Source organism: Hemiscyllium ocellatum, chromosome 3, assembly GCF_020745735.1.
Source record: "Hemiscyllium ocellatum isolate sHemOce1 chromosome 3, sHemOce1.pat.X.cur, whole genome shotgun sequence".
NCBI classification, from domain to species: Eukaryota; Metazoa; Chordata; class Chondrichthyes; order Orectolobiformes; family Hemiscylliidae; genus Hemiscyllium; species Hemiscyllium ocellatum.
In genome coordinates this window covers 46416756-46439969 of record NC_083403.1, presented here as the reverse complement: position 1 = coordinate 46439969, position 23214 = coordinate 46416756, and the positions used below count along the sequence as shown (strand labels likewise).

The window sequence follows — 23214 nt, the reverse complement described above, 5'->3', positions numbered from 1 at the left end:
CAGGCTGGACCAGTAACTGACAAAGCCCCAAGTTCACTTAAGTCTCTCAAATTGTGGGCGATTCTGAGTTAATGAGCAAGGAATGGGCAACGTCTGAAAACAGGCACCCTATTTATGTTTAAAGTTTGCATCAATGTGAAGAGATGGACAACAGGCAGTCCCCGAGTTATGAATGAGTTCTGCTCCTGAGGATGTATGTAAGTGGGTTTTGTATGCAAGTCGGAACACTATATATTACAATGTAAAATAGCTGTTTGTAAAAATGAGGTGAGCATTTATGTGTCTGATCCTTTATATTAATATGGGACCACATTCGTAAATTCGAACATTGGTAAGTTGAGCTTCCTTTACTCCAAATGCAGGGTGAAATTTTGTCTTAGAAGAGGAAAAAGTAAGTCATTGGACATCACAGAAACAACATTTTTATTTTTTAAAAGTGTTAATCGTTTAGATAACCATATGGATCACATTGTTTAATGACAACATATTGCATTACTATTCTTCATAAAATGGAAAATACAAGTGTGAACATCCATCACTATAATATTGCATTATCATAATTGGAATTGGATATTGTCACATTAACGCAGTCCATGCAGAATAAATCTGTGCCTGAACCAGTAATTTTAGTGACCTGACAAATTTGACATGCTACTCTTGACAGGAGTTTATTAATCTACTTTTTAAATTAGCGTGAATACGACGAAAATGAAGTAGACCCTTACCAAGGAAACCAGGACAAACAGCCGGAAGCAGAAGCCTTGGACCTGCCTGAAGATCTCAATTTGGAAAGCCAGGATGGAGAAAAAAGTGATGATGATCAGGAAGAAGGAGGTAAATTGCTTTTATACTTGTTTGCAATCCGTGCAAAAAATTTTAGATTAATAGGTTTTACAATAATGAATTGTGACATCCTCTATTTTGTCTTCTAGTAGCTTAGTGAATAATTAAATCCCAGCTCATTCAAAACAGCACGTTTTGTTCATTTTCTCAATGTTGGCGCCTTGCTGGGGTACAACGGCATTGTCCAGTCCCTAATCCAAGAGACAATTATTCAGCGAATGGATACAATCCTACTCTTGCCGATCAATGTGTGTTTAACTGCATGCTGTCTTCCAACAGGGATCACCGAACAGTGATCATGAATAAGAATCTGGGGTGGTTTATTTTCCAGTTAGAAGGCACATCGCTCTATAGTCACCCTTGATAGTGTATATTTTCTAACTCATTCTTCATCCAACCAGCAATTGTCTTGTATCTAAAGATTTTAAAAATATAGGAAGTCTACATGCTGTTCCACTACTAACCTGTAGCATTCAAATTAAAACCAACTTGAAGACTTAAAAACGTTTTTTTGGAAGAATCATAAATCGTGTATTTAGTCTGGTCTTCTGTTGTTTAATCCATTGTTTTTCTTGGAGAAAGTGAGGACTGCAGATGCTGGAGATTAGAGCTGAAAATGTGTTGCTGGAAAAGCGCAGCACGTCAGGCAGCATCCAAGGAACAGGAGAATCGATGTTTAGGGTATGAGCCCTTCATCAGGAAGATCTGAAGAAGGGCTCATGCTCGAAACGTTGATTCTCCTGCTCCTTGGATGCTGCCTGACCTGCTGCGCTTTTCCAGCAACACATTTTCAGCTCCATTGTTTTTCTTCCCTGCTTTAAAAACCTACTATCTAAATATTTATCAATTTGCAACAGTACTGAAATCGCAGATTCTGCGTGTCTAATTTTCAATAACTCTTTTTGTACTTCTTTAAAGGAGATAACCCCTTTGATATCGAGGAAAAACTAAAAGAATTCCAAGAGAAAAGTCCAGATGCTGATGAGACAATGGAGGAGACTGCCAAGACAGAAGAGGAGTGTGCTGAGCAAGAACAAGAACAAGATCCTCAAACAGAGAAGGAAAATGAGGGGGAAACCAAAGAACAGAGTGAGGGCAAGGAAGAAACTATTGAGGAAGATCAGAATAATGAGGAAGAAGAGGATGCTGAGGACATAGACCAACAGAAGCCGAAAGAAGATGAACAGAGAGAGCCTGTCGAGAAAGACGCAGAGGCTCCCTGTAATGAGGGGCAGCAGCCAAAAGTATGTCATTTCTCTATCATTTTTGTTTATTTTGCAGCTTAGGGAGAAAGTGTGGGCATGGCTCAGGTTTCACACTCTAACATGCCCGAAGATTCTAGGTTTTGAGCCCCAGTTTGGGTCAAAAGTGCAAAAGTCAAGGTTAACATTCCAGGGCAGTATCCGTGTAACATTCTCCTCCATATCAGTGACCTGATTTCCAAACCACCATTGTCAACTAGACGTGGTAAGCCTTCAGAACTTTGGTCTGTTTGCTGTGGCATTAATCAGCCAGAGCTATTACTCTTTTGGCATGCACAAAGCCCTGTGCTGCTGTTTCATTAAGTAATGCCTCATTTGAAGATCTGGCTGATGCTGCATTTGGCTTTGCACTGGAGCTGGTTTTGTGTGAGTGATCTGTTGCACCATGAAATTACAGATTATAGCGGTGGTGTTCTGTTCTTAGCCTGTCACACAATGTAGCTGAATATTGTTGAAAATATATGAATTAATCTTCTGGTAATTAATGTTTTATTTTTGAGACCTGTTCACCATTTTATAAAATTACTTGTGATTCTCATCACATTGGGAGTTAATGCCTTTAAACATAGGGCCAATTTTATCACCACGTTTTTATTTTCAGGCAGATGAGGACACACAAGATGATCAGGATGTTCCTCAGACTGAGCAGCAAATGGAGCATGAGACTGAAGGGAAGACTGGTGAGGAGAACCTTCAGAGTGATACAGCTATGGAATTGGCTGGATCTGCTTCGGAGAAGGACAAAGCTAATGAGGTACGATTAGATTATTTAGTGCAAGGAGTGGGGAAAAATGCCTTATGCATCTGTGTCTATGCAAGTTAAACATGCAGTCTCAAACTTTGAAAAGTCTTTGTGTTTCCTATAATTTATTAAACCAAATCTTTCCCATCTACATTTTTCTGATGGACATTTTCAGCTGGACTGCCTAACTGAGAAAGTAATTTTATTTCATCATCCATCTTTGTTCTCTGTTTTGATTAAATGGGCTGTGCCTAAAGAAAGTTAATGCATGTACACAGGCCATGGCCCAACAAGTGACTAGTTTGCCAGAAAGAGATTCCAGATGATGCCTTGGTGTAAAGCATGCAGCTTTTGCTCTGTTAATGAGTTTCCAGAGTCTTGCATTCTGTACTGGAGAAGCAGTTGCTGAACATCGAGCTCATCTGCACAAGAAAATTGAAGCAGCCGAAAATCCAAGCATTTTGGCCCATGCTCTAGCACTTTCTGATTGTTAGATGTGGATCCTGAAGGGCATTCTTCTGCCAAATATTTAAGAGAACCAGATATTTGAGAACAGCAGTTGAGAGTGTGGTGCTGGAAAAGCACAGCAGGTAGGCAGCATCCGAGGGGGAGGTGAATCGCATATCAGGCATAAGCCCTTTGTTAGGAATGATAAGAACAGCAGTAAATATCAAATGTTTTATGAAGCTTGGTTGAAAATGAATTGATTCTTCAGCTTCCCTTACTGCTTTCTTCTCCAGCCATACAGAGCTGGTTAGACAGGCATGTAGATGGCTATGATGCTATGTTGAATGTCATTCCCCAGATAGGATTGGACTTTCAGTTTAACAGATGGATCATCTACCATAGATTTTCAGTGAGTGTTCATCTTCAGTCTGGTGACTGACAAATTTATGATAATTCTTTTGAGGAGGTAACAAGCACAATAGAAAAAAAAGGTAACCAGTTTAAGTGATATATTTGGATTTGTAAAAAGATGTTTGATACAAAAGGCTACTTAAAATAAGAGTCCATGGTGCTAAGGGTAGATTATTAGCATGGATAGAGGATTGGTTAACTAATGAAAGACGGGGGGGGGATCCAAGATGGCGTCGACCCAGCAAGACTGAGTCCACAGTGCTCTACCCAAAACTTGGGAAAAGTGGGCTATCCACCCCCACCACACTCACTAAACCATTTATAATAGTTGTTAACCTTAAATAGTTACCTATTAGTACATTTAAATAGTCTAATACTAGTTGGAAAATGAGTAAAGGGAAGGGAACAGGCGGCTCGAAGAAAGCAGGGACCCCTCCCCCACCCTCTCCCTCTTCAGCTGCAACAAAGGTGTCTTCAGCTACTTCAGGAGATTTACCAATGAAGATGAGCTTTGAGGAGATGTTTGCCAGGTGGGAGGCGAAGATTGATGCTTTTATCGATGAGTCTCGGCAGAGCAGAGAAGCACTATCAGCCCAGCTGCAGAAGCAGGGCAGAGACATTCAGGAACTGGAGTGCCGAGTCAGAGAGGTGGAGTCGAAGGCCGCAGCCTCAGAGACTGCGATAAAATCAACAGCCGACCACATCCGTTTTCTCGAGAATCGAGTCCAGAACCTAGAAAACCACATTGATGACCTCGAAAATCGATGTCGTAGAAAAAATATTCGGTTGTTGGGCCTTCCCGAGCAGGAAGAGGGAGGTCAGCTGACAGCATTCTTAGAGCATTGGCTGCCACAACTTTTAAATCTGCATAATGGATCAGGCCAGGTAAGGGTAGAATGGGCCTACCGGGTCACAGTACGTGGGCCCGGCTCAACCCAGCGCCCACGCCCGGTCCTGTTCCAGCTGCAGAGCTATAGGGAGAGGCAGATGCTCCTGGAAGCCTCAAGAAATCTGGGAAAAGATCCCCAAGCTATGACCCACAAAGGATCCAGGATCATGCTGTTCCAGGACTTCTCCCCAGCTTTGGTCCGAAAGAGGAAGGCATTCGATGAGGCGAAGAAGCGTTTAAGGGACTTAAATATCCAGTACTCCTTACGATATCCAGCGACGCTACGCCTTAGCCACGAAGGATCCATATATAACTTCGGATCACCGGAGAAGGCTAAGGAATTCTTGGACTCTCTTAAATAAGCTGTAAGAGATTGTGGACGCTGGTCTGCCTTTCCCATTATTTTGGTTTACATCCCTTCATCTTTTCTTATCTTTCCCCCTATGTGTGTATGTATATATATGTTGGGGCGTTTGGTTAATGTTGATGGGGAGAGGTGGTTACCTTATTCTATTTTACTTCTGTTTTTAGGAGCGGGGTTGTTTTTCTTTCCCCTGTTATTTTGTGGTATTATATTTAAGTATTACGTGTTGAGATTGTAATCTTATAGTTATATATGGTATTAATATTCCCAAACATATTTAGATGTGGGTGTGGGTGGGGGTGGGGTGTTCACTGTTAACTCTAGCTTTATATTATATTTGAATTCTCCTCATTTTATTGAGGAACACCTGGGTCAAGGGTGGGGCACTGGTTGGAAGAGGGTAAGATGGACTGTGGGAGAGGAAGTGACGCTCCCTGTGAACAAGGGAGAAAATCTCCAATTCGGAATGTTTTATATTTTTTATACTTAGAAAGAGTTTTTTGTTATATTGTTTTGAGTGTATCAGAGAATCTTTACTTTTGTAAATCTTGTATGCTCCATGCTCGGGATGTTCTAGATAGGGTTTCCCCTCCCGAGGGGTCTCGGATCTGTCCAGATGATTATGGCTGAACAGTCGGTTAAGTGGTGCACCTGGAATGTCAGGGGGAGTAATTCGCCAGTTAAAAGGAAGAAAATATTATCAAATCTTAAGAAGGAGAGAGTTGATATAGCTCTCCTACAGGAGACACACCTGTCGGATAAAGAACACTTAAAATTACGACAGGGCGGATTTGATCAGGCCTTTTTATCCTCTTTTAATTCAAAAAGCAGGGGAGTCGTTATCCTTGTCCGGAAGAACTTCCCTTTGAAAATTCTAAATCAGATAAAAGACGAATCTGGACGATATATTTTGATTAAAGCCCTCATAAATGGAGAGGAATATGGGATCTTAAATGTATACTGCCCCCCGGCACACCCCTTTAAATTCATAACGGAAGCTTTTTCAAAACTGATGGCCTTTGGTGCCCGTCATACAATTATAGGGGGAGACTTTAATTGTATTATGGATCCGGAAATAGACAGGATTCCCAAGAGTGCCGCTGGAGTATCTCCCAGATCTAGACAACTGGCGGACCTGAATAAAGAATTAGGATTGGTAGATGTATGGAGATGTCTCCATCCACAGGGTAGAGATTTTTCTTTCTACTCTAATCCACATAAATGTCACACAAGAAAAGAAAGCCCCTCAAACTATTCCGACCATCAAGGAAAGTACAGGTACCCTGACTCATGATCATAAAAAGATCAATGCGACCTTTAAAGAATTTTATTCTGAACTATATAGATCGCAGGATTGTGAAGATAGGATTAGGAGGATGCAGTCATTTTTAAAAATTTGACCTTCTCGGGCCTGACTCCGGAACAGGTGTCGGCCCTAAATACCCCTTTAACAGTCCAAGAAATACTTGAGGCAATTAGGCAACTTCAGAGCGGAAAAGCACCGGGCCCGGATGGTTTTCAAGCTGAATTCTATAAAGAATTTACAGGAATATTGGTTGACCCACTTATGGATATGTATAATTTTGCGCATTGTCAGGTCTGTCTCCCGCCCACGCTGAAAGAAGCAAATATTTCTCTTATCCTCAAAAAAGGAAAAGACCCAGAAGATTGTGCATCTTACAGACCAATATCCTTACTAAATGTAGACTTTAAAATTCTCTCAAAAATGTTAGCACTAAGACTAGAAAGGGTACTGCCATATATTATAAAGGAGGACCAGACGGGATTTATTAAGGGCCGCAGATCATCCAATAATATCAGAAGGGTCTTGAATATGATCCAAGCCTGTCATCAGGGAAAGATACCAGGAGTAGTAATTTCATTGGATGCGGAAAAGGCATTTGATAGGGTTGAATGGTCATATTTATTTTACACATTGGAAAGGTTTGGCGTTGGACAGGTGTTTACCAAATGGGTTTCAACATTGTATAATGACCCCAAAGCAGCTGTTATTACTAATGGGTTAAGATCGGATGGCTTCAGTGTGGGTAGGGGCTGCCGTCAAGGATGTCCTCTCTCACCATTGTTGTTTACACTGATAATCGAACCATTAGCAGAAGCCATCCGGACTGATCCTAATATAACGGCCCCGAGGATTGGTACAGGTAAACACAAAATTACCCTCTATGCAGATGACGTTCTCTTATTCCTCAGTAATCCTTTAATGTCAGTGCCTCGTCTAATTCAAGTTATTAATACATTTAGTGCATTCTCAGGCTATAAAATTAATTTTTCAAAATCGGAAGCCATGCCAATGGGTGGTCTGGCTATGATACCCCACTTAATGGACGGATCCCCTTTTCCCTTCCGTTGGTCCCTGGAGGGCTTCTTATATTTAGGTATTTTTATCACGCCAGTATTTGATCAGCTGTATAGGGCTAATTTTGTACAATTAATGGAAAGGATAAGGCAGGACCTCCAGCGATGGAGAGACCTTCCGATTTCCTGGCTAGGGAGAATAGCATTAATTAAAATGAATGTTCTGCCCCGTCTCTTATATCCTATGAGAATGCTCCCGCTGATGCTGCCAAGGCTAGCCCTACGTAAATTATATGGCTGGTTGGGCTCCTTTATTTGGAACCATAGACGGCCCCTTATTAAGCTGAAGAAGCTACAGCTTCCACAGGCAAGGGGAGGACTGGACTTCCCAGACTTTAGGAAATATCAGTTAAGCTCCCTACTAAGTTACATAGCTGATTGGGTTTCATCTGATCCACAATCAATTTGGCTGGATATCGAAGCCTCCCAAGTAAAATACCCACTTATTAACCTTTTATTTTCAGATAAGAGGAAAATCATTACAGACCACTGTAAAAATCCCATAATATTAAACACAATTAAGGACTGGAATATAATGTGGCAAAATGAGGGTAACTCACATAAAACATCCCCCCCATGCACCAATAGTAGGCGCATGGGGATTCCAACCAGGGATTACAGATGCCACCTTTAAACTCTGGAGATCCAGGGGCATCTCATGCTTAGGGGACCTATTTAAAGATGGGATCCTGATGTCCTTTGAGCAGCTGCGTCTGAAATTCGGAATACCTAATGGGGATCTCTTTCGATACTTCCAAGTTCGAGATTATATACAGAGGAAGACTACATTAATAGATAGTCTTTATAAATCAGACAGAGAACGTAATGTCTTACGACCAGCGGGGGCATCCTCCGTTAGTACTATATACCATTTGCTACATGATGGAGTCTCAGGAGACATGGATGACCTGCTTAAAACATGGGAGCAGGACTTGGGGCTAGAAATCTCTGAGGATATGTGGAATGACATTTGGGAAAATGCTAGAAGAATTGCTATCTGTAACAGAACTCAGGCTATCCAACTAAAGATACTTCATAGGGCCCATATAGCTCCGGCTCGACTGGCAAAATTTAAGGCAGGAGCATCTCCAATGTGTCCCAAATGCAAAATAGAGGTGGGTACTCTTGTACATTGTCTGTGGACTTGTCAGAAAATCCGCAGATACTGGACTAAAGTGGCAAATACCCTGACAGAAATTTTAGGAACGGAAATTAGGGTGGACCCTGTATCTCTCCTTTTGGGCTTTTCGAACCTCTCATCTCTGGATATGCATGGGAAGAGACTATTTTCTATTCTCTCTTTCTGTGCAAGGAAAAATATTTTGGTGAACTGGGTGGCTGAGGGCCCCCCTGGACTTTCAAATTGGCACAGATTAATTATGGAATATATCCCCCTTGACTTCCTCACAAATATGGTGCACCGAAAGACTGAATTATTTTATAAAATATGGCAGCCCTTTTTGAATTATATAAATGCAGATATTTCGGCTATCCTAACAAGGGCTTTTATTTAGTGAAGATTTCAGACCGGGCTGCTCCGGGGCCTCTTGGGAGAGGAATCCCGCGCGAATATGGGTTTTATTATATTTGATGTTTATACATTCCGAGCATGTAAGAGACTTAGGTATACACTCTGGTTAGTTATAGGTTAGATTAGTAGAAAGTTGAGTTTTTTTTTCTTTCTTTTTTCGTTTCTTTTTTTGTTTTCTTTCTTTCTCTTTTCTTTGTTAAATTATGACTATTGTATATATGATTTAATTGTACATCAATGTTTGTATTTGAGAGTTTTGTTTATTTTTGTAAATTTGCAAAAATGTTAAATTTCAATAAAAATATCTACAAAAAAAAAACTAATGAAAGACGGAATTGGGATGAGGTGCATTTTCAGGATGGCAATCTGTGACTAGTGGAGTGTAATGTTGATCAGTGCTGGGACCAGAATTATGTATGTATTATATTAAAGACATTGATGAGGGGGTTGGATGTACTATTGCCAAGTTTGTAGATCACATGAAAATAGGTGGAAATCAAGTGGTGATGATGGCAAAATGAGCCTATGAAGAGTTATAAGTGAGGCAACAGAAACATGGTAGATGGGAAATAATATAGAAGAATACAAGAGTGTGCATTGTGGCAGAAAGAAATAGAGGAGCTGAATATTATTTAAATGGAGAAAGGCTGCAGAAAGCTGCAGCAGAGAGGGATTTGGGGATCCTCATGTATAAATCACTAAAAGCAAGTTCAATGGGGAATAGAGAAGGCAAATTAAATATTGACCTTTATTCTAAGGGGAATAGAATATTAAAATAGGGAAATCTTTCTAAGACTATTCAAGGCATTAGTTAGATCACAGTTGGAATACTGTGTAATTGTCTTTGTCCCCTTTATCTACAAGAAGATATACTAGCAATGGAGAAAGTGAGGACTGCAGATGCTGGAGATCAGAGCTGAAAATGTGTTGCTGGAATAGAGCAGCAGGTCAGGCAGCATCCAAGGAGCAGGAGAGTCGACGTTTCGGGCATGAGCCCTTCTTCCTGAAGAAGGGCTTATGCCCGAAACGTCGACTCTCCTGCTCCTTGGATGCTGCCTGACCTGCTGCGCTTTTCAGGCAACACATTTTCATACTAGCAATGGAGGCAGTCTAGTGAAATTGCACGAGCTTGGTCCCAGCTATGGAGGAACTAGCGTATGAGGAAAGGTTGAAAGGTCAGGCCTGTACTCGATGGAACATAGACTGAAAGATGACCTTATTGAAACATTTAAGATTCTTGTGGATTTGAGAAGGGGGATGCTAAAAGCATCTGGGAGAGTCTTGAAGCAGACATTAATCTCCAAAGAATTACCTAGTTATGACATATGAGGAGGGTAGTTATTTTCAGACGAGAGTGAACCTGTTAAATTATTCACTGCAGAGGGTTTGTAGAGGCTGGGTTGCTAAGTATGTTAAAGACTGAGGTAGACCGGTTTTCAATCAGTAAGAGAATCAAGCGTTATTTTGAGAGAGGAGGAGGTGTAAATTGTGCCCTGATGAGAGAAGTGATGCCTATAAGTAAGTGTGTGTTAATGCTGTTACAATGTTATTAATTGCAACATGCTTCTTGCAAGTAGTTACTCTAATGGAGTTATTGAACTTTCCAAGGAAGTCATATTATCCTTAAGTTTAATTCAGAGTATGAAAGCCATGCGTTTTATTCTGCTTCAGGTGCTTATTCTTCTGAGTTTCAGTCAGTACTTTTAAATAATCTTTCAGCACACTAAATCATTCAGACAAGAAGTTGAAAAGCTTCACGGAAATAAAGTTGTAAATCTCAGAATGTTAATCTAAACTGATCAAACTAACGTGATTTTAAAATTATAAAGTACACATTTCCCAACAAAAAGCTCAGTCCCATCGAGCAATTGTTAAAATTCTGATATGCAGCCCATAATTTATTTTATGTTGGATCTTGCAGGAACAAGGAAGTGGGGCTGCAGATGCAAATCAGTCTGAGGGTCATGAGTCCAAACTGATGGCAAGGGTTGCATCTCAAAAACAATCCCAGGACAAAACGCAGGTAGAACCACAGCTCCATTGATGGGCAACATTGTGTTTTGACAAACATGCAGCAGTTGTATTTTTATACTTTTTTTGTAGTTGTTTTTGCAGTCTTCTTTTGTATGTTTTCAATTACATCAGGAGCTCTGAGTGTTTGTTTTGATCAACTGTTGTCTCTAACCAAGCAACTATATATGCAGTTTAGCACTCATTAATCAGCTATGAAGTTTGCAAGTTAACCATAATTTTGTTAGGGTTGTTCAAAAACAAGTCTTCTCTTTCACCATGCAGTAAAGCCTGTCCTGGGGTAACAGCAGGAGCTATTTCAGTGAAGTACTGCAGGGACTGACTGGAAATTTGAAAAAATATAATGTCATCTAAATGACACTGTCACTAACGTCCCAGTCAGCAAGGAGCCCATGGCAAGGAAGAAAGATGCCAGCAATTGATTGTCACAAGGTTCCAGACAATTTATGACTCGATTGTTAGTTTTTGAAAATGTCATGCTTGACTTTGACTTCTTCCTCCGTTTCATGTTATCACATTTTAATGGCTCATTAAAAATTAGCTCTGGGATAAGTTTAAATAGTACAAGTGGCATTAATGGCTTGATAATTGTTAATCACCCACCCTTTTCCCAGAAAATGCGGGCAAGATAAAATGGGAAGTCTTGTTTCTTCTCTAGCAAATTGTTGAGTTTTAAAATGGTGATTTTTAAAAAGAAATTCCTTGTTTGTTTGTTTGTTTGTTTTTTTTCTTAGTCCAATGTATTTTCCACTCTTGTTATTTCAAAACTCAAGTGGACATTGAATTTGCTCCTCACCCCCAGTCTTTTCTGTTTTCTCATGTCATTGGTTTAGAAGATGCACTCAAAATCCAGTTCATCAAGCTCCAGATGCCCTGGTGCCTTTCCTACAGTGGTATTAGCTTGCAGTCACTTGTGGGAAAAATCATTCTCTTCTTTTTTATTTGAAAAGTGCAGGAAAAAGGCTTAACAAGATGAAGTGCAAGTTTCCCCAATGCAGCAAATTAAATGTGTTGTATTTTTTATATACAATATCAGACTCTGGGACTGCATTAATGAATTACACAGCACTCTACTGAGCTCTGAAAGGGGTCTTTACGGCATTCCTGTACATATGTAAATAGATCACAAAGAGACCAGGCATGACACACACATTATGGGTGGGAAAGAACAAAAAAAATTCATGAAGTACAGTTCTGGGTCACCAGTCTGAATTACAGGCATTGGTGAGTTGTTTGCCTTCAGTTCCCTTCCCATTCCTTTTCACTCTTTGAGGATGCAACGTTGTGGACATGCTATTTCTCAATTTTTATTCAATGTCAGTGTCTCTAAAGATGGTTTTTCCCATTTTCCTTAAAGAATGGCCTTTACTTTCTCCACTTACAGAAGGGAGAAGAGGAGAGATTTTAGGTGCATTCTCTTTCATGAGCTTAATGTTTCTACTGTGGTGTCCGAACACCATACTACAGCCAGCCACCCAGAAATCAATCAAAATCTTGCTGGTGTGCTGAGCATCCCTGAACACAACCCCACACAATTGGTTCTGGTTGGGAAAAAAAATCAAAAACTTGTAAATTGCCAAAACACCCTTGAAGAGGCGCATTGAATTCTGAGATGTTCTCATCAACCTTCCAGCAACATTATCGTCCACACTCCTTTAGTTTAAAGTAGAATCTTTTCTCCTTTGTTAGTCCACAGCCAAAGGTAAAAAGTAGTCTTTACTACTTTGGATGGCAGTCAAACTTCGGGAGCTGTGGATACATGTCTAAAGTAACTCCCTCTCCTGTATGTCCTCATGTCTGTTATGTTAAGATCATCCATAAATTCTGTTGCACAATAGTTTACAAAAAAAACCAAGTTTTTACAGATTTTTTTTTAAAAAAAATAGTAAAACTATTTTCTTTCTCAAGAGTTACAAAAGGAAACCTGGCCGTACAGATCACGAAAGAGCAATGGGTGATCACAATGAATGTGTGAGCAAGCGACTGAAGATGATGGAAACCGATAATGCAGCCAACCGGGACACGGCCCATACAGAACAAAAAGTGATAGACGCAGACGTTTATGAGCATGTCAAAGAAGACAGTGAATCCTTTGACGCCCAAACATTTGGTGAGTTCAGAATTATTCAAATTCAGAAATTAGTATAAGAGATTCCTTGACTCTGTCTCAACCATAAAATGTATTCAGGAGAAGGATAATGTACCACCTCACCCTAATCTTATAAATTGCTCATTTTAGATGTAGCCACAGCAGAGCAACAAAATCTAAGCGGATCACAACAGGAAAAGGAGATCAAAGAAGAGACTGAATCAGTTGAAATGGAACCTGATCAGGAAGAGGAATTGCAAAGCGTAGATGTACAAGAGCTGAAGCCAGAAAAAAAGTTCTCATCTAAAAATGTACCAGGTACACACAACTACAGTACACAAGGGGTGCTGACTTGTCAACGCTTGTACTTGTGTACCCAATCCCATACATGCTTTAAAATTTAATGACCCAATATATGAACATTTCCTGTACTTACGAATGGCTGTTTTCCATTGTCCTGAGTTGGGCTCTGACTTGTGAAAGGGCTATAGAACTGAACTCATTTGCAACTTAGGGGAATGTCTGTAAATTAATTTCAAACTTTATTTTACTTTTAATGGAAACTAATGCGCCAGCATCTAAATTTCAAAGTACGACCTGACACACTGAAAATCATGAATACAGCTGGGTGAGGTATGTTGTGAACCATTTCGAGTATTGTTGCAACAATACAAGGCATTAGTGAGACCGCGCCTGGAGTGTTGTGCACAGTTTTGTCCCCTTATTTGAGGAAAGATGTAGTGGCATTGGAGGCAGTTCAGAGGAGGTTCACTAGATTGAGGGGTTTGTCGTAGAAAGAAAGATTGAACAATTTTGACCTATACTGTCTGGAATTTAGAAGGATGAGGGGCGATCAAATTGAGGTATTCAAAATGATAACAGGTCATAGTGTGGATAAAACAGACATGGAACAGATGCTTCCTCCTGTGGGACGTTCAAGGATAGGGGATTATAGTCTTTTAAAACGGGTAGCAAATCTAAGGATTTTTAGGATTTTAATTCTTCAGGATTCCTGAAGAAGGGCTCATGCCCGAAACGTCGATTCTCCTGCTCCTTGGATGCTGCCTGACCTGCTGCGCTTTTCCAGCAGCAGATTTTTTAGCAAATTTGAAACCAAGTTGAGGAGAAACTACTTCTCCCAAAGGATTGTGAATCTGTGGAATTCGCTACACCAAAGTGCAGTGGATGCTGGGACAGTGGGTAAATTTAAGGGGGAGTTAGACAGATTTTTAATTGGTATTGGGTTGAAGGGTTATGGTGAGAAGGCAGGAAAATTGGGGTGAGGAACATATCAGCCATGATTGAATGGCAGAGCAGACCCGATGGGCCGAATTCTGCTCCTATATCTTATGAACTTATTAGGAGGTTGCAAAATGACTATGGATAAGTTGAACGAGTGTGCAAAAATCTGGTATTTGGAATACAGTGTGGGAAAATGTGAAGTTGATCCCTTTTAGCAGCTGAGAATAACTGAAGAATTCTGAGATGCAGAGGGTTCCAGGCGTTCTAGCGCATGAGTGACGTCAAATTAGTCTGCAGTCACAGTGAGTAACTAAAGTGGCTAACGGAATGCTACCCTTTATTACAAAAAGAATGAAACCCATAAGTAAGAATGTTGCACTTCGTTATGCAGGCATTGGTGAGACTACATCCCTTACTTAAGAGAGGATGGAAATGCAATTGAGGTGGTTCAAAGGATGTTACTAGATTGATATCTGGAATGAGTGGGTTGTCTTCCAAGGATGACTTGGACAGACTGGGCTTGTTTGCATTGGGATTTAGAGGAGTAAAGGGTGACTTGGTCGAATATTATAAGATCCCAAATGACCTTGATAAGGTGGACATAGAAATTGTTTCCTCTTGAGGGGGTAGAGGGGTCCAAAACATTGTTTTAAAATTAGGAAGCATTTAGGTCTCTGAATATTGTGCAAATTTGGGGCGTTCTGCCACATAAGATGATGGACTGTGTAGAAATATGAGTCGAGAGTGTGGTGCTGGAAAAGCACAGCAGGTCAGGCAGCATGCGAGAGGCAGGAAAATTTGATGTTTCAGGCATAAGCCCTTCATCAGGAATGAGGCTGGGAGCGTCCGGAGAGATAAATGGGAGGGTGGGTGGGGAGTGCAATAGGTAGATGGAGGTGGGGCTAATGGTGATACTCAGAGGGGAGGGTGGAGTGGACAGGTGGGAAGGAAGATGGACAGGTGGGACAGGTTATGAGAGTGGTGCTGAGCTGGAAGGTTGGAACTGAGGTAAGGTGGGCGGAGGGGAAAGGAGGAAACTGATGGGGTCGGAGGGTGCCGAGGCAGAAGATGAGGCATTCTTCCAAAGGGAGTGGCGATGGAGGAGGTCCAGGACCTGCAAGTCCTCAGCAGAGTGGGAGGTGGAGTTGAAGTGTTCGGTCATGGGGCGGTGGGATTGGTTGGTGTAAGTGTCCTGGAGATGTTCTCTGAAGCACTTTGCGAGTAGGTGTCCTGTCTCCCCTGTGAGCAATGAGTATAGTAAATGACATTGGATGTGGAAGGCTCCTTTTGGGGCCTTGGATGGAGGCGAGGGGGGGAGGTGTGGGCAAGGTTTTGCAATTCTGCAGTGGCGGGGGAAGGTACCAGGAGGAGAGGGTCGGTTGTTGGGAGGCATGGACCTGATGAGGTACTCATGGAGGGAATGGTCTTTATGGAAAATGGATAGGGGTGGGGAGGGAAATATATCTCTGGTGATGGGGTCCATTTGTAGGTGGCGGAAATGGCAGAGGGTGCTGCGATGTATGCGGAGGTTGGTGGGGTGGAAGGTGAGGACCGGGCCATTCTGTCCTTGTTGCAGTTGGAGGGGTGGTGGTCGAGGGCAGAGGTGCAGGAACTGGATGAGATGAGCTGGGGGGCATCATCGACCATGTGGGAGGGGAAATTGCGGTCTCTTATGAAGGAGGCCATCTGGCCGTGCCAGCCATCATTACTGCGGTGAGTCCCTCTTGCCCGACAGCCAGCAGCCATAGCTGATCATGTCACCTCCATGACTGCTGGCCCGGGAACAGCTGTCGCAACTACCTGCCAGACAACCGTCACTGCGACCAATACGAGATCCACTTGCTGAGATCAACATAAGGCCTGACCAAGACAACGCTCACGCCCCCTCTGTTGCCCCTGTCACAGTCACTTCTGCCCCCTCCAACATCACCCACCCATGACTTCTGCCCCCTTCGTGACTGCTGTCACAGCCACTTCCGCCCCTATGTCATCACCTACGCTACACTGTCTGCTACTTGCACCCCTGCAACTGCCATCATTGCAACCACTTCCGCCCACCCCCCCCCACCCCATTCCCAACCTTCCAGCTCAGCACCACCCTCTCCCATCTGTCCATCTTCCTTCCCACCTATCCATTCCAACCTACCACCATTCCCCCACCTCCATCCACCTATTCCACTCTCCGCTACCTCCCCCCCTACCCCCACAAGAATCCTACCTTGACTCCAGGGATTAAGTTATGAGGAGAGATTATATGAATTCAGCCTACTTTCTCTAGAATTTAAAAGGTTAAGGGGTGATCTGATCAAAGTTTTCAAGGTATTAACAGAAAAAAAGGGAAGATAAACTAATTCAACTGGTTAGGGATTCTAGAACACGGGAGCATGGTCTGAGAATTAGGAACAGACTGTTCAGGAGAGTTGTTAAGAAGCACTTTGACACAGATGGTGATAGATATTCGGAACTCTTCCACAAATGGCAGTTGTTAGTTTTGAATCTGAGGCAGATATATTTTTGTTACGCAAAGGTATTAAGACATATGGACCAAAGGCAAGTATATGGCTTCAAGCCACAGATCAGCCTTGATCTCAGTGGCAAAACAGACTCCAGTGGCTGAACAGCCTACTCTTGTTCCTGTGTTCCATAATAATTTATCTGATGCCTTGTGAGTTTGTACACAAATTGGCTGTGGATTTTTTGTTAACATTACAACACTAACCCCTCTTGAGAACTACTTAATTTGCTGTGAATTATTTTCAGCAGTCAACCGCTGTAAAAATCCAAAGCTTTTGAGATTTAGCTTGAATTCCAAGTCAGGAAAAACATATCGGCTGTATTTGCAGGACCCGACAGCAATCTTGAAGGAGAGTTTCAGCTTCCCAAACCTGAAGAGGTGGATGCTGTAACAGATGACTCTGAATCAGAAAATGAAGAGATTCCTGAAAGGAGCAGCGAATCCACCATTCACACCAAGCAGGAACTGCTAACTGAGGACTTTGAGCAAGTATGACAGTTTACAGATAAAAGCAGAAAGTGCTGGAGAAACTCAGCAGGTCTAGCAGCATCTGTGGAGAGTGAAACAGAATTAGCAGATCAAGTGCAGTATGATTTTTGTATCTGAAGGATGGTAGAAAATGATTTTTATGCTATTGAAAAAATAGCCAGGAAAGCAAATATTTTTATCTTTTATGTATTATTTTAACCTTTTTATGATTTGTATTTTAAGCTTAACTCTGTTTCGCTCTTTGCAGAGGCTGCCAGACTTAGATTCATATGTCATAGAGCGTGGAAACTGAGCCTTCGGCCCAACCAGTCCATGCCGGACAGAATCCCAAACCAAGCTGGTCCCACCTGCCTGCTCAGGGTCCCTATTCCTCCAAACTTTTCCTATCCATGTACTTATCCAATTGTTTTTTAAATGTTGTAATTGTACCGGCATCCACCACTTTCCCAGGAAGTTTATTCCACATATGAACTACCCTCTGTGTAAACAAATTTGTCCCTCGTGTCTTTTTTGAATCTCTCTCCTCTCACCTTACAAATCTGTCCATGGCTACATCTTAGAGCATGTTACACCGAGACGGACTCTGTTGCAGTTGATGGGGAAATCAACAAGAATGAAAAGCCTATGTGACCACCTCCTCTCAGTTGTGCCTGCTGCATATGTAGCTGTATCGATAGTATTGATAAGAATGAGTACTGCTCATCTTCAGCTTGAGGATTCTCCCCAGTACAGTATGTAGCATTATCAGCATGCTAAATGAAACAGCCGTGCCCTTGGCCAAGGTGCCGACCTAGTACAGACACAACATTGAAAACTATCTTGAAATGTGGAAAAATGCCCCAGGGTTGTCCTGTCCACAACAAAGGACAAATCCCAACCCAGTCAAATAGAACCCTATCATGCTACTCATTTGTTGGTACAGCAATAGAAGGGGTCATTGCTGAGTTTCTCCAGCATTTTCTTTTTATTTCAGAATTCCAGCATCCATAACACTTTTCTTTCATTTTTGTGATAGTTTAGCACCTTTCTATTCGGTAAAAGTAAAGCTGAACAGGAATGTTTTTGAATTATAGTCATTTGTCGGAGCATGGTTGTGGGTTATACAGCAAACAAGCAGAAAGCACAGGCTGCTACTTTATTGTTATATTGCTGAACAAATGACTTTTGAAGAAAAAGTATCATGGTAATTTTCCTTTGTACAAGGTATGGAGTGAAGTTTGAAGTTGTAGCTTTCAACCATGAGTTCCTAAACTAAACCGAGCCTTTGGGAAGTTAATGGCATTCCCTTTGTGAGGGAAATTAAAGTGGTTTCGGATATTGGACTGGGCATCAACTTCATTGCAGCTGCTTTTTGTGCCCCTGTTGGGAAATGGTGAGCGCACAGAGGGATCATAAAAATGAAAGGAAATGATGTGTCACATGAACTATGTTCAGTTGTCACTGGGATAGATATGATCATATTTTATAAGACCGTTCTACACTTCAAACTAGGTAAGGATTCTGGAAATAGAACAGAACCCCACATTCTCCTTTACTTACACATTTCTTGTTCAGTCCAAATCAGGATTTAATATTTACACTTTACTGCCAAGGAGAATTCACAGTTGCAATCTAATGCAGGTGACAAATTAATCACTGCCAGTATGTTTAGCTGGGACCTGAAGACGGTTTTCACCCAAAACGCCAACTTCTCCACCACCTGATGCTGCCTGGCTAGTTGTCGTCTTACAGTGACCTGCTGTGTATTTTGGTTTCCAGCATCTGCAGTTATTTTTGTCTCTGACCAAGTATGTTTGGCTATGTCTTTGCATTCTACCATTTTCTAGTCAAGTGATACAGTTTGTTTTCCAGAGAGTTGTTCCTGACCCAGCACAACTACGTAAGCAGCTGGAAGAACAGCTGGATGCTTGGAGAAATGAGAAGGCTGGGAATCTAGAAGAGGTAAGGAAATGACCAGAATTAATGAAATGATGCATAAAGGAAGGATGAGATCATTATTTTAAAGATAGAGGGCACGTTAGCCTTTTATTCAGTTTTAAATTCATCATCAGTAAAGTTGCATATGTTGAAAAGATTTAATGTTGTGCCCCAGATTTAGTTTTGCTTTTAAAGCATGTCAAAGACTGATGGAAAATGAAATCAAATCTCTGCCCCTTTGGTATGTCCAGCTCCAGCTGATGTAAACTTGTCTGGCCTACTTACTATTGTGTACAAAAGAGCCAAATCTTCTGCGGATTGGCAATCACATTCTGATTGCCACTCTGCTCCTTTTCATTGACACTCCCCTAGACCTCCATGTTTCTGGCCCGAACTTCTGATATGGGCCTCTGGTGAAATGCACAGCATACTTGTTCAGGGAGCTTTCTAACACAGCAGTGGATTACTGCCAAAGACCAGTCCCGCCTCCCTTTTTACGGTCATAGTTTCTTTATTCTGGAGTTCATAGGATAAAAGGCACTTTGACAAGATAAGGAGAGATTTTTGTGTGCAAGGTCAGTGGGTGAGGGTGAAGTTTGGGTAGGGGTCGTTGTGTTGGGTCGACTGGAGTTGACTGGTAAGTCGGGGGTGTCAACTGTATAGTTACCCCACGAGTTGGAGCATATTTTAATCCCACTCACTATTCCTGGATAACTGAACAGGTAAGTTGGAACTCTGCAAAGTCTGTAATTCAAAGTTAAAGTTGTACGCTTTCTCAGAGGGTTATGTACGTAAGGTAATCATTCACTGGGTACATAAACTTCCTGATCAATTAGGAGGTATGTGTGCATTGAGAATTCCTAGTGATCCTGTCGTGCATCTTTCAGGGTATGCTGCTGTAGTACAATCTTCTAATGTATCTTGATCAATTATATCTGAATAAGTTAATCCATCCAAGAAAGATTTCAAGAAATGTAGAAATATTGAGCGCTGTATGTTGCTGTAACTCAAGATCAGTGAAAGCTGAAGGGTAATATAACTGCATTAACTCTAATCAGCACCCCAACCATGGACAATTAGGTCCTAGAAGTGAGCACCTCTTTACCAAGTTAGCTGCTTACAGAAACAATTTTTAGAGCAGATGCTTAAACTAGCTTGGGCACAGAACATTGAACAGGAAAAGATCCTTTGGCCCTGTGCTGACTTTAGTGCCAATCTAAACTAATACCATCTGCCTGCATGTAATCTATATCACTGTACTACCTGCCTGTTCACATGTCTGTCTAAATGCCTCTAAAACATGGCTATTATAATCTGCTTCTACGACCACCTCTGCAGCATGTTCCAGGCACTTTCCACTCTCTGCATTTTTTTATTTAAATTGCCTCTCACAATTCCTTTAAAGCTTCCCTCTCTCACTTTAAAACAATGCCCCCTAGAATTTTATATTTTCACCCTGGGAAAAACACTCCCAACTGTCCACCCTTTTTCCATGCCGCTCAAAATTTTATGTAATTCTGTTAGGTCGCCCGTCAGACTCCATTGCTCTAGCAAAAACAATCCAAATTTGTCTGAACTCTCCTTATAGCTCATGCATTCCAATCCAGGCAACATCCTAGTAAACCTCTTTTGTGCCATCTCCAAAGCCTCCACGTCCTTACTGGAGTCTGACCTGATATTTTCCACTGATTCTTGTTGGATAGCTTCAAAGAGCACAGGACCCAATCACTGTGATTCTCACTGACATTGCGATGATGCTAGCTGATGTAACTAGTCGATAAATCAGATCTCAGCTGAGTTCATCGATGTTTTGTTTTTATTTACCTTGGAATCTTCACTGAACCACAAGCACGCACTGCTGCAGATTTGGTTTTAGCCATACAACTGAAGTTTATTATGCAAAACAAATGTAGATTAAAAGAGAATAAAGCATAATTAGAAAGATATAAACTCGTGCTTTTCTATGTTTACTTTCTCTGTTAGTGAAACACTCCCAAAGCCAAGAAATTCTCGTTACCACTTAGATTGCAGACAGTGTGGAAACAGGCCCTTCGGCCCAACAAGTCCACACTGACTCTCTGTGGAGGAACCCACCCAGACCCATTCCTTATCCTATATTTACCCTGACTAACTCACCTCACCCTATGGGCAAGTTAGCATGGTCCATTCACCTGACCTGCACACCTTTTGGATTGTGGGTGGAAACCGGAGCACCCAGAGGAAACCCACGCAGACATGGGGAGAATGGGAATCGAACCTGGGTCCCTGGCACTGAGGCAGCAGTGCTAACCACTGAGCGACCATGCCGCCCAAAAGAAAGACTTCAGAAAATTTGTAGTCTGTAATCATTAAACCCCAACATTCACATGCCATTGGTTCAAATCCAAACTCTAAAATACTTGATATTAAAATATATGTATGAACAACACAATTTGCGACATAATAAGCAGAGTTAAATCTATTGATTGGGAGGTTGGCTACTCGGAGGGAGTGCTGGGAAGTTGCTGGTCATGTGGTGCTGTACTAAAGTGAAAGGCTGCACTTAAGGAGGAGGACAGGGAGAGACACCTGAATGCTACTATTCAAAATAAATTAGTTCAACAAAACTTTTCACTTGGTTTTCTCTTTAAAAAGATTTTTCATTCGCTGTGCTACAATATGCACAGATTCCTTCAGTGACAGTTCAATCTAGGAATTCAAAATTAGAAGGCATAAAATCTTTGAGTTCTTACAATTTCTTTAAAAAAATCACTTTCAGTGGTCTGTGGTGCTGTAGTATACCATGGGTAGCAGAAGCAAAATTGACTTCTACAGTTTGCATCTAAATATTGATTGTGGGATGCCTGGTACAGATGCTCTGCTTTTCAAACATGTGAATTAGGAACTGAAATGGGCCATTTGGCCCCTCTAGTCTGTTCCTGTCATTCATTTAGATTACAACCTCAGTTCCATCGTCCTCTGAGGGAAAAAAATTCCTTCTCATTTCAGTCTTGAATAGGAGTCCCCTCATTTTTAAAACATTCTCGAGTTCTGCAATGTCAGGTTTAGATTAGATTAGATTACTTACAGTGTGGAAACAGGCCCTTCGGCCCAACAAGTCCACACCGACCCGCCGAAGCGCAACCCACCCATACCCCTACATTTACCCCTTACCTAACACTACGGGCAATTTAGCATGGCCAATTCACCTGACCCGTACATCTTTGGACTGTGGGAGGAAACCGGAGCACCCGGAGGAAACCCACGCAGACACGAGGAGAACGTGCAAACTCCACACAGTCGGTCGCCTGAGTCGGGAACTGAACCCGGGTCTCAGGCGCTGTGAGGCAGCAGTGCTAACCACTGTGCCACCGTGCCGCCCATATTCTAACAGTAAAAGTTGGAATGTCATGGAACACTGAGCTATTATTCCTTGGGACACTCCTGTACCTGCAATCGCACAAGAGCCCAATTCTGTAGAACTGATAACCTGCCAATATTGGGAACATAATTGTTGAACTGTTCTTTTTCCACTACATTTGATTTTTTTTTTTCTCCTTTTTATTTTTGTTATTATCAGGAGAAAGCTGCTGCTGAGATGTGGCAGCAGTACCAGGCATTGACAGCTCCCCTGTCACAGCAACTATGTGAACAGCTTCGGCTTGTATTAGAACCCACTCAGGCAGCAAAACTCAGGTCAGTGAACTCATCCCTCTCTTTCCTGTTAATATGGAAATTGTAAGGGTATTTCTTTAGTCAGAGGGTAAGATTGGAATCAGTATAACAGATGATGAGCAGTTTAACATTACAGATGATTGAATTAGAATCCATTCCGTTGTAAAATTGTAATTAGCTTTTTCTCCTCCTTTTGATCTTTTGTGGACCACAGGTTTGAGTTTCTCCAACAACAGTGCCAGTATGGAATAGACACTGATAATAATTGGATAGTTTGTTTAATTCTTACAGGAAAATGCTTTATTTCTCAAATTTAAAGCATTCAATATGTAACTTTAAAAGATTCTTATTCTTGCTTTCTCTCGTGGATATAGTGCACTATGATTTGGATAAATCTCTAGAATGGAGC

At 41.6% G+C, this 23214-nt stretch overlaps 1 protein-coding gene across 1 annotated transcript in view; it reads left to right on the top strand.

Annotated features, from left to right (window-relative positions):
• Positions 1 to 23214, top strand: part of mdn1 (midasin AAA ATPase 1) — a 186184-nt gene that overhangs the window by 155860 nt on the left and 7110 nt on the right. The window contains exons 88-96 of the mRNA XM_060849750.1: positions 693 to 834; positions 1762 to 2087; positions 2707 to 2859; positions 10790 to 10891; positions 12808 to 13009; positions 13139 to 13306; positions 17074 to 17234; positions 19074 to 19175; positions 22711 to 22826. Coding sequence (XP_060705733.1) covers positions 693 to 834; positions 1762 to 2087; positions 2707 to 2859; positions 10790 to 10891; positions 12808 to 13009; positions 13139 to 13306; positions 17074 to 17234; positions 19074 to 19175; positions 22711 to 22826 — 1472 coding nt within the window. The remainder of the gene's footprint in view (positions 1 to 692; positions 835 to 1761; positions 2088 to 2706; positions 2860 to 10789; positions 10892 to 12807; positions 13010 to 13138; positions 13307 to 17073; positions 17235 to 19073; positions 19176 to 22710; positions 22827 to 23214) is intronic.